Below are 11067 nucleotides of genomic sequence, written 5' to 3'. Positions count from 1 at the left end.
ATTATTAACAATATCTCGCCACCTGTAAGATGACATAATAGAGTTAACTTTTCAAGTTGTTCATTTTGTTTGTTTTATATTAACTTTTGTAATTTACTTAAAGTTAACTGAAATTGTTATCTTATAAATACCAAAAAGTTACTTGTGCCGCTTGGGAGGCAGTTTTTTAAAATGAATGTTTCTCAAAAGTTAAAAATTTGAATGTATGGGTAAGATCATTTTTCTCCTAACAAATGATCCCTTTATATCCCAAGCGTCACAAAAAAAAATGTTGACTTTTTGGTAGATTTTACTTAACAAGAAGTCAAAAATTAATAATCATCAACTTAAATTTAATTTAACAAAACATCAACAAAAAAAATTTGTGCCGCTTGGGATATCTTGTGGCTTTGAGCAAATCGTAGATCGATTACCTTTTCTTGTCGATTAATCGAGAAATTTCACTAAGAACGGTCACTATCGATTGAAAATTTCTTTAATCGATTATTTAAAATCGATTTTACAACGGTACATTTAGACTTTAAACGTCAGCCAAATAAATTTCAATTTATTCTACTTTTTATCACTGATGTAAATTTTATCAGACACTTATTAAAATATATTTATTTTTACGGGCTTTATCGTGAAGTTTATGATGCGCAATTTTTATTTGGTGATAGATGAGGTTAACTATTAAATAATTCATGTAGTAAATATTTATAATGGCAAGTTACTGGATAAAACTTTTGTCGTAAAAAAAAAAAAAAAAAAAAAAAAAAAAACCTTAGTTGTGTTGAAACTTAGAAAGGTAAATATTAAATTATTTCTAAGATATAACTTCAATATAATAAAATTATCATTGCGTCTCACTCTATAAAAAAATGCCAATTATAATCTGGATCATTTTAAATGTTTTTCCTTCGTTCCATTTTTTTTTGGTTCCTTCGGTTTTTCAATGTTTTTGTAATCGTTTATGTATTTATTAAGAGGAGGGTCTATGTTAATTGAGATTTTCGGGAATTTCCAATCTTTTCAGTTACACTCATAACAAACTCTGCTAGCGTAGTAAAATAGTCTGGTATCTGTAAAATAATTTAATTTTTTATATAAAATTGGAGTAACGATATTAAAAGAACTAACATTCATAGAGATAAAACTTTCACCTGCCTAAAATGTGGAGAACGAATATTATGAATTCTTATTATAAATGTAGCGTATAAATTTAGGGTGTCGTCATAAAAATGAAAATTTTTTCAGGTTATGGATTTTGTTTTGATTTTTTTTAGTATATACCCTGATAGCCATCTTAACTCAAACTTTTATTCAATCTACTGCCGAAATTTGTACCCAACTTGATGAAAAAAGTTGCAAACCAAACGTTTTTACATAAGTTGTCTACAAGTTACACTGCAATTTGACGTCAAGACTTGCAGTACAAATATTTTATTCAAGTTGTAGTAAAATTGTAGTACAATTTAACTAAAAGTTCGGTGTTAACTTGTATTCAAATTGGGGCTGTAGATTTTACTCAATTTATTTACAACTGTTGTACTGTAAAAATTTACGGCAAACTTGATGTCAAGTTAACTGTAACTGATGAAATCCAACTACTTTCAATCAAAGCGTGGCTATCAGGGTACATATGTAAATATGCCTACTGATAGAGTACTGCACAGGCCTGGTAGTTAGCTGTCGGTAAATGCGGGAAAAAACATAAAGTTACTAAGTAGTAATAATTTTGACACTTAATAATTTTTTGCCAACATAAATAATTGTAACAAAAATAAATTAAATTATTTTTAAAGATAAATACCCGAAAATTCCAAAATATGACGAAATTAACAATTGTTAAAAGCGAATAATTCTTCAATTACATTCATAATCAAGCTCCAGAAATTGATTCAAATTATCATATGTATAAAAAAATCATAAAAAATTTGTAGACTACGATGTTTTTAACCATTTCGTAATAAAGGATGGAAATTTTAATTTTTTTAAACATTCATTTCTCCAAAATTTGGAGCTTTCAAAAATTTTTTTGCCCATTAAAGTTTCGCCACATTTTAAAGAATTTCTAAGATAAAAAAAAATTTTTTTTCTAAATTTGGAATGAAAAATTATTTTCGTAGTAATTGTTCAGTAGTGTGGTCACCTGATTTTTAGATATAAAAAAATTAAGAAATTGAGTTGTTGATAAATTTTTGTTTTGTTTTATCCTTCGATCATCACAGAAATTTCAAGATCTTTTGATAAAGTATTACAAAATTTTACGTTTCTGTGAAAAAATTAAAAAACTTTTCTGTTTCGACGTTTTTAAAAAGAAGCACAAAAATTATAATCAATGTATATAAAATTAAAATACTTCAATCATTTCTTCATCAATACCTAATTATATAATTTTAAATAATTTCCTTTTTTTCATTTTGTATGTAGATGGATTGGAATCTAATTAAACTAATATTTCTGTGCTTTGCTGTTCTTATTGGAATAAGTAGTTTTTTACTTCATTGTTATGAGAACTATTTACCCATATTCATAAAGAAGTCTATTCGTCACGGAAAATATGCTGAGAAAACCCGTCATAACATTGCGGAAAAATTTGAAGTTCCTAAAAGGTAATTTTTCAATACGAATAAGCATGAAAAGTTGATCGCTTGAGTCATTAAATCATTGATTTTAATTATTTTAATTCTCGAAGTTTCTTTTACTTTGCTATAAATTGCTATAAGCAAGATCTTCAGATTCTAACGAAGCTTCATATGTTTTATTACTTTGTCTTTATGAATTAGGTACATTATATAATGCACCATTATTATTTTCAGATTTTTTTTACATTTTTATGTATTTGCGGTCCCACTATCAATTACTGCATTAGTTTTATGCATACATAAATATTTTTTTTCTGGAAATCTACCGGAAGCAGTATATGAAGTTTTGGATTTACTACTTAACAGCTCTAGGAAACCACTGGGTATATTAAAATTCTCATGGTTCTACAATTTTAATTTACATCGTACGTGGAGAGATGGATCAATCAAGCCAAATTTGTTTAAAAATTGTTTTTTAACGGAATTAAAAAAAAGCATAGTAGCTGAGGAGTTACTTATAAAACTAATTTGTTGAAATTTTTGAATTACGGTATCTCTCGAGTAAATTCACCGATTTTTATGAGTTTGTCAGCATTTGATGCAGTTTCCAAGTACAAAGATCCGGTTGAATGTAGATAAGCGATCCGATAAAAAAAAAAATTCAGGAGCCATTATATGTATAAAAATATTTTTTTCAAGTTTCTTAAGAATTTTGAATGAATTAACTTATGTCGATAATTCTAAATTTTATGAATTTTTATTTATGTAGATTAAAATTAGAATTTTTTATCACAGACTTTTATTATTATCCAAAGATAAACTACAACAATTATTTTCAAATCTTTATCCAGAATTTTAAAAAATAATTATTTCAAGCATTTGAATAATTTTATCTACAGAAACACAAAAAGGTTGATTCTTCGAGTAACTTTTTACTTTGAGAATAACAAATTAAATGTAATTTCAAAAACGTATACTATTATTTTATTAAAAATATTATCTAACTTTCTTATTATTGATAGTTACACCATTGGACACGATGATTGCAATTACTTTGATAACAGTTCAATGTTGTAAAAGATTGTATGAAGCTTGCTATGTCAGCGTTTATAGCGAAGCAAAAATGAGCGTAAGTCTTTACATTGTTGGATTTATTCACTATTTTGGAACAATAACATGCATAATTGGGGAATCCTATGGATTTATAAAAGGTAAATTGTAATTTACTTATCGAAAAAAATTTTCTAAAGTTGATGAGATAAGAGTAAAATTTTAAGAACAACAGAGTGTAAAGTTTATATTGTAACAACTTACGTGTAACTTTTTTAATCAAAAGATAATGATAAATAAATATTCATCTAGAGAGAATAAAATAAAAAAGTAGATTATGTTGATGTTGGAGTTTGTTTTGACCCTTTGAAATTGACGATTTAAAAAACTTTTTTTTCCATCCTGATTTTGTATTTTAAACGATTTGTAGTTAATAGCACCCAAAATTATTTTTCATGCACCTTTGATACAAAACTTTATCTAAATGCTGTTATTTGCTCTTTTAGCTTTAGAAATATAATCTTACGAACACAATTATTTTTATATTTTAATATATGCTAATACATATTCTTTTTATTTAGGTTCTGAATATTCATTTCATTGGAATGAATTGAATAGTATCCATATTATTTTTTCGATCTGTTTTCTTTTGGCATCTTATGAACAATTGAGAACTAATTTTATTCTAGCAAGCTTACGCAAAAATAAAAAAGGAGAGGTTGTTACAAAATCGTATAAGATTCCAAGTGGTAGGCTTTTTGAATACGTAACAGCTCCTCTTCAGCTCACAGAAATCGTTATGTATTGCTCATTAAATATAATTCTTCGGCAGAATTCATCATTCTGCTACATATTTATTTGGGTTCTCGCTAATCAGGTAAATCAAATAATACTTCTCCTAATCTGATCACTGTTTCCGAAATTGTTCGAGCAATTGTTCATTCCCGAGTAAAAACAGAATTCCGCCGCACCACCGCTGCACTACAGCCGTGACAATTTTGATTATTTTACAAGTGCCGCATCACCGCCGTGACAAGTAAAGAATTGATCTATTCGCCGCACTATCGCCGCACCAGCGCCGTGACAAGTAAATAAATTTCTATTCGCCGCACCACCGCCGCACCACAGCTGTGACGCGCCCGGGTAAAAATAAAATTATTAATTTTTACGAAAAAATAATAAATTTCATTCGACCGCCGCACCACCTCTGCACCATACCGCTGTTTGATGGTATATACATTGAAATAAAATATTTGTTGATCATTCAAATAGCTTAACTAAATTTTTTTAGTTAACTATGGCTTGCAGCGCAGTTGGCAATGTTCGAGACTTCCATGCAGACGATCCAGGTTCGAATTCCATCACAGTTTAATTTTTAAAATTCTTTCAGAGTATTTCGATAGGCGTACCGCTTCTGTGCAACCCGAGGACGAAATTAAAAATCTACATCAACAATACGACTTAAAAAATCAATAATTTCGCGGTGCTTTGGCCTGATTTAAAAAAAATTTTTTTTTTGAATAGACTATCCTTAATAGGAATTTAATAAAAATGTATGGCCATACTAAAAATCCGGTCTATACTAAACGGTCTATACTAAATAAGGAATGTGGCTTAATGTATATAGAATAAGCGAAAGGAAATTTAGTATAGACCGGATAGCTCAAATGGTAGAGTAGCCGACATGTCTTCGGAAGGTTTTGGGTTCGAATCCCAGTCCGAGCTATCTAATAATTTTTTCTCGCATATTCTATAAACTCACATTAAGATGATCCTCTCCACATTCCTTTCTCAATCCTTTCCTACCAATATCCTGTTACGTGAATGTGGAACGCTTCACGTAATAATTACCGTAACTCCTATTCTTTCCCGCTTCACAACATTATTTATATTTGTAAAAATGTGGAGGTTGATCAATAGGTCTTACATTAAAATTTCTAGTCGCATTATTTATTAATTAATTATTGCGTGATGAATTAATTATGATACCATTTTTTGTGAAATTGTAGGTATAACTTAGCATTGGTGCGGCGGTGGTGCAGCGGTGGTGCGGCGGTTGAACGAAATTTATTATTTTTCCGTAAAAAATAATAATTTCATTTTTACTCGGGTTTCAACGTGAATTTGTATGACTGAGTATGGCTTTGTATACTCAGGTTAATCTATGCTTTGCCAAACCTGATCATGCATGACCATATATTTTTGTAAAAAAGTTATCCGTGACATTCCATGATCATACATAAGCGACGTTTTTCGGATAAAGTTAAGCACAAGGTTCATGCAAATAAGTCATATTTAGTCATGTGTGGCTGGAAAAAAATAGTTTTGTGTTCACGAGTGAATGAGTATAACTTTGCATGGAATTTTTAGAGTCACGTTTTCAAAATGAACCAAAGAATATGAAATAATTTTTCTAAGTTTATAAAATCATGAACCCTGTACAAATATTTAACCTTACAAATTATCCCGAAAATTTTTTAGTGTAAAATTTCAATAACTATTAATATACTAATAAGATTAAAAGCGAAAAATGTTGACACCAAAAAAATTAAGTTTTGTAATATTGTAAAAAGAATTAAAAATTTGTTTTCTTCTTACAGATTGAAACTGCTCTTTCAAGTCATCTGTGGTACAAGAAAACTTTCAAAAATTATCCTAATTGCCGTAAAGTATTAGTTCCTTTTCTACTTTAAAAAATGGAATATTCATTATTGTATAATTAAAAAATAAAAATTGTTATATCATGATTCTGATACATTTAATATTTTTTTTTTGTAATATATTAAATCAATGATATATTCAATTTTCAATAGTTGTGGGTTTTACATCGTTCAGGTGTCATTCAATCTATGTTGTATTGGTGGTCATATTATCAGTTCTGTAATTGTAAATATTCTTTCATATTTTTTGTAGCTGTCGGCAGAATTTTCCTGGGTAAGTTAACTCCTAAGATTCTCACCTTGATTCCTTTATAAATTTATCAGAGGTCACTAAAAAATTAGGTGTTTAGTAATGATGATGAGCTTTTTTTGCGGATATAGTTCACTTTCATCCTACATGTACTGAGTACAGTCATATATTAAATTTTAAATGGAGGTAAAACTCGAAAATTTTTATCTCTTTCGTCGTTGTCAAGTCTGTCAATCGAAAACCGAATTCCCTTAGATTTCCATGTTGTAGAGATTATAAATTTAATGCAATTGAACAATGTTTTCTGATTTCTGTCACCTGTATATTATTGATCTATGATGAGCAGGTATGAAAATTTCATTAAATTGATCAATACATGCACAAATAATAAAAGCTTCAATGAAATAATACATTGGATATGAATAATATTTAAATGGGTGCATCGCATATATGGTTAGTATTGAATAAGGTTAGTAATACTTTCATTCTGTATTAAATGTTTACAAAATTAATCATCAAATCAATAATGTTTCTAATTAAAAAATTACATAGATTTATTTGATTCGATTATCTGTACAGTGAAAATTTTTTTATATTTGTATATGATAGAGTAATACTAACAATTAAGAGCTTTTTACGAAACAACTCGGAGAAACGGTTGAGGATTGAATAAACAATGAATGATTTTTGATAGATATTTTATAATTTTTATTAAACAATTCATAATAATAAATTCTTAGAACTTACAAAGCCAAAACAATGAAAAACTAGTATAATTTACTATGAACTTCTATAACAGCTATGGTTTATATCGAGTACTTTGATGTTAATGAGTTACTATTTCCAAAATTTTAGTACAAACATGACAGTACATATTCAAATGAAAATTGAATATTGTAATTAAATAAAAAATCCACTATTTACTTGAAAAGAAGACTGTAAAAAAATATTATTAGAAAAAAGAAATATAATATAATATAATAATACATTTTATCAAATTGAATACTCACCTATATGGATAAGCTTGTGCTTTATTCCTGAAAATAGAGAGTAGAAGACTGAAAAATACTGCTACTAGTCCTAAACCAATTACTGCAAAAATTCGTCGCTTTTTTATGTCACCTTTCCGACACGCAGCTTCTGTCATTAAAATCATACCCAAAATTACAGCTCCATCTAATTATGTTTGTTAAGGAAAGTAATCGTTTTAAAGAATTTTGTTAATTGAAATATGATTGTGTATACCGGTGAATATTGTAAGAAAGTTAAAAATTAAGAATACAGTCTTTTTTGTCGTAACTCACACAGAAGTTAACAGAATTTTTTTTATAATTTTGAGATATTTGAATTATGATATTGATCGATTGATTGATTGATCGATTGAGTAGTAGAAAAGTCTTTTAAAAAAGTTAAAAAAATAGCGAACAAATCTTTTTAAAAATTATCAAAATAGTTCTCTGAAACGTTGACATTTTGATTTTGAAAAAATAACTTAATTTCTTAAAATTAGACTGAAAACAATGGCTTCTCAAGTTTCCATTGACATCACTTTGACAACAATAAAAATATTATTTTATAACATAGAAAGCTAACATTAAAAAAAAACTTAATTTAGCAACATATGGCAACGGTTCAGAAACAATAACTTTCTAAATTCTTGATAATTATCAATATCGATAATTTTAAGATATCTCTCGAAAAAATACTAAATATTATCAATAAATGAATTAACATCAATTTTGATAGGTAATTTAATTTGAAGGATACTAAGAATCATCACGATATAACTCTCCAAAACAAATTGACCTTGAGAAGACCCGTGTATATATACAACATTTCCATTTGGTGCTTTGTGAATAAAAGGAGGACCTCTAATATGATTCCACATCTGTCCGGAGATCATCGTTAGTGTAAAAAACTGAAAAAAAATAAACAATTTAATTAAATAGGTCTATCAAGCTAGCATGGACTCGTCCATCATGCATTGACTTATTATTCAAGCAACAAAATTTATATGTGGTGCTAAATTTGTTGCTAATTAGTTGCTCCATTTAGAATATTGTTGCGTGTTTAAATTCCGAGAAATCAATAATAATATCCGTCCAAGATGGGTCTTGCTGCTGCTAGCTTGACGACGCTTAATTAAATATAAATCATGTCGCAAAACAGTTTTTTTTTAATATGGTTGCACGAGGCACGTGTTTAGAAAAAAATTGTTCAATAAATGGTTATTCCAAAAAATTTAATTAAAAAAAATTGTTTTCATATTTTTTACGATAGTAACGATCATTTTCAATCAATTAACCCTCGGAGTACACACCTCCGAACATAACTTCAGAGTACACATGGGGTCAAATTGACCCTACTTGACTTTCGAAGAATTATATCTCAGAAATTATGAATTTTATTGGAATTTTTGGTAGGTAAAACAATGCTCTTTTGAATACAGTCATCATTATTCTAAATGATATAGTTTTTAATGTTGAAAAAATTAAATAAAAACGAACCTATTTTCGAGAAATACTTTGGAATAAAAAAAATTAGGAAAACGGTTGACCTTAAAGGCCAACCCTGAAACTTCCCGCTACATTCGTAATTGAGCGCTCAAAATTGCACTTACTACGTTTTTGAGCTCTTCGAGCACAAAAATATAATTTTTAATTCATTTTGAGCTCTCCGAGCTCAAAAATCTGATAGAAGTTAACAAAACACTATTTTAGGTAATTTCATAAAATCTATCTATTGCATTGGCCCTTGTGTCAAAATTCACACAGAATTTCGTTACTATATCAATTATTTAGTCGAGTAAGGCTTAAAAATGACGTTGGTTTGGAAGTTTATATATGTATGTATATATATATTAGGGTGGCGCAAAAAAACGACTATTTTTTTTTTTTGAGTCGAGTGAAAAAATGTTAGTTTTTGATGTTTTAACTCTAGACTGGTCAACAAACGTGACCTAACGACTTTGGTCGATGAGGGATGATGAGGGTGTGATGAGGGATTTGCCGCAATGCTTTTAGAGCGTACAGTGTTGCCAGTTCACACACGTTTGACAGGCAGAGACTAGAGGTGTTTTCGGCAACGCCGCGGACAAAAAACTACTTACGACTCTGGTCAAGCGATGAGGAAAGCCCCGCAAATTTTTTTAAGAAATTTTTTTTCAGCAATTTAACGTTTTCGAAGATGTTTGAAAAAATTATTAATATATTCTAAAATGTTCAAGGAACAAATTCAAATTTTTTTGAATAATTTTATTAAATATTGAAGATGTAATAAACAAAATATAATTGAGCGCGGCGTCACGCTCATAGGGTGACCAGTCTAGGGTTAAGAGCCCTCACCAAAGGACAGCTTAAAAAAAAATTTTTAAGAGGTCACTCCAAATTTTTTAAAATTTCAAAAATCGCCAAAAATCGAATTTTTTTTTTTTTTAATTTTATTTCTCGTTACGGTATAATTTTATAGACCAAAAAAAAAAAAATAAGTTTCTGAAAGTTTCAGTTCAAAATTTAAATTTTGAAAGGCCGCTCATAATTTTTTTTTTTTTTCTTTAATTAGTCATATCGCCGACTTTAAGTGTTGGGAGTGGTACGTTGGGGTCTTTTTGGTTTGAAAAAATCTTAACCTACGCGGCAAGGTCAAATCTCAACCAAGCTGGTTTCTAAGACAAGCTTGGGATTCGAAACCACGCCTGGCAGTTGATTAAATAAAATTATTAAATTAAAAAAAATTATATTTTCTATGTTGTGCTTGATTTTTAGTTAATCTCGTGATGTATTTTTATCGATTATTGTACTAAATAAAAAAAAAAAACATTAGGAAAACGGTTGACCCTGAAGGCCATCCCTGCAACTTCCCGCTAATTCCATACCCGGATGCTTAAAATTGCACTTATGCCGTTTTTGAGCGCTCTTCGAGCTCAAAAATACAGTTCATGTGTTGTTTTGAGGTCTCCGAGCTCGAACAGATAACATTTCTATGATTTTGAGCTTTTCGAGCTCAGAAGTCTAATAAAAAATTGATAAAACACTATTTTTTGAGTTTTCAAACCGCAATAACTTTTGAATGAATGAACCGATTTTTACGCGGTTGGCGGCATTCGACGCAGTTTTTTAAGCCTTTTGAAAAATCTTTAAGTTCAAATTGATCAAACTAGAAATTCCGGAGTAATTCCGAAAAAACACTTTTTTGAGTTTTCTTTCCTGCACGATATCTCTCGAATGAATCAACCGATTTTGACCGGATTAGCGGCGATCGACGTGGTTTTTCAAGGTTAAGAGCTGAGTAGTTTTTTGAGTTGATCGATAAAGCCATTTTAAAGTTATTAAAAAAAAAACCACTTTTGAAAAAATTTTTTTTTACAGTTTTTTTTAGATTTCTCGAAATCTATCGGTACGAATCGGTCCAAATTATATCCAAAATCTAAGTTTGGACAAGCCCTTTCGAATGGCGCCAACCACGATCGAATCGGTCAAGCCATTCAAAAGTTATGAGAGGTTTACATACTTACACACACACACACCCTCACGAAGTAATG

At 29.1% G+C, this 11067-nt stretch overlaps 2 protein-coding genes across 6 annotated transcripts in view; one reads left to right on the top strand and one right to left on the bottom strand.

The window, feature by feature from the left end:
- Window positions 1–357: 357 nt before the first annotated feature.
- Window positions 358–6364, top strand: LOC123267885 (polyprenol reductase). Of its 3 annotated transcripts, none has more exons than XM_044732782.1 (6): window positions 358–787; window positions 2413–2594; window positions 2802–2950; window positions 3590–3778; window positions 4199–4494; window positions 5774–6261. In XM_044732782.1, exons 2-6 carry the CDS (start codon window positions 2413–2415, stop codon window positions 5807–5809), a joined length of 852 nt encoding a protein of 283 aa, XP_044588717.1. In that variant the 5' UTR covers window positions 358–787; the 3' UTR covers window positions 5810–6261. The 3 variants fall into 3 exon arrangements, with proteins under 3 accessions (XP_044588717.1, XP_044588722.1, XP_044588710.1); XM_044732787.1 differs by having other exon boundaries at window positions 4199–4558; window positions 5729–6261; XM_044732775.1 differs by having other exon boundaries at window positions 360–787; window positions 6218–6364.
- Window positions 6365–7211: 847 nt separating this feature from the next.
- LOC123267867 (tumor suppressor candidate 3) overlaps window positions 7212–11067 on the bottom strand; it is a 12737-nt gene continuing 8881 nt past the window's right edge. For all 3 annotated transcript variants that reach the window (XM_044732767.1, XM_044732759.1, XM_044732754.1), the window contains 3 exons: window positions 8295–8445; window positions 7538–7703; window positions 7212–7463 (listed from right to left, as the gene is read on the bottom strand). In XM_044732767.1, coding sequence (XP_044588702.1) covers window positions 7448–7463; window positions 7538–7703; window positions 8295–8445 — 333 coding nt within the window. In that variant the 3' untranslated portion in view covers window positions 7212–7447. The remainder of the gene's footprint in view (window positions 7464–7537; window positions 7704–8294; window positions 8446–11067) is intronic.

This window comes from Cotesia glomerata, linkage group LG1, assembly GCF_020080835.1.
Source record: "Cotesia glomerata isolate CgM1 linkage group LG1, MPM_Cglom_v2.3, whole genome shotgun sequence".
Taxonomy (NCBI): Eukaryota; Metazoa; Arthropoda; class Insecta; order Hymenoptera; family Braconidae; genus Cotesia; species Cotesia glomerata.
The sequence above is the reverse complement of the archived record's forward strand: the minus strand, read 5'-3'. Positions and strand labels throughout refer to the sequence as shown.

What these genes read in the sequence shown, in the direction of transcription:
- LOC123267885 (XM_044732775.1), top strand. Translation starts at nt 2,413, where the DNA reads ATGGATTGGAATCTAATTAAACTAATATTTCTGTGCTTTGCTGTTCTT. An exon ending in AAATTTGAAGTTCCTAAAAG is followed by an intron (nt 2,595 to 2,801) that starts GTAATTTTTCAA and finishes TATTATTTTCAG; the next exon opens with ATTTTTTTTACATTTTTATG. An exon ending in CAGCTCTAGGAAACCACTGG is followed by an intron (nt 2,951 to 3,589) that starts GTATATTAAAAT and finishes TATTATTGATAG; the next exon opens with TTACACCATTGGACACGATG.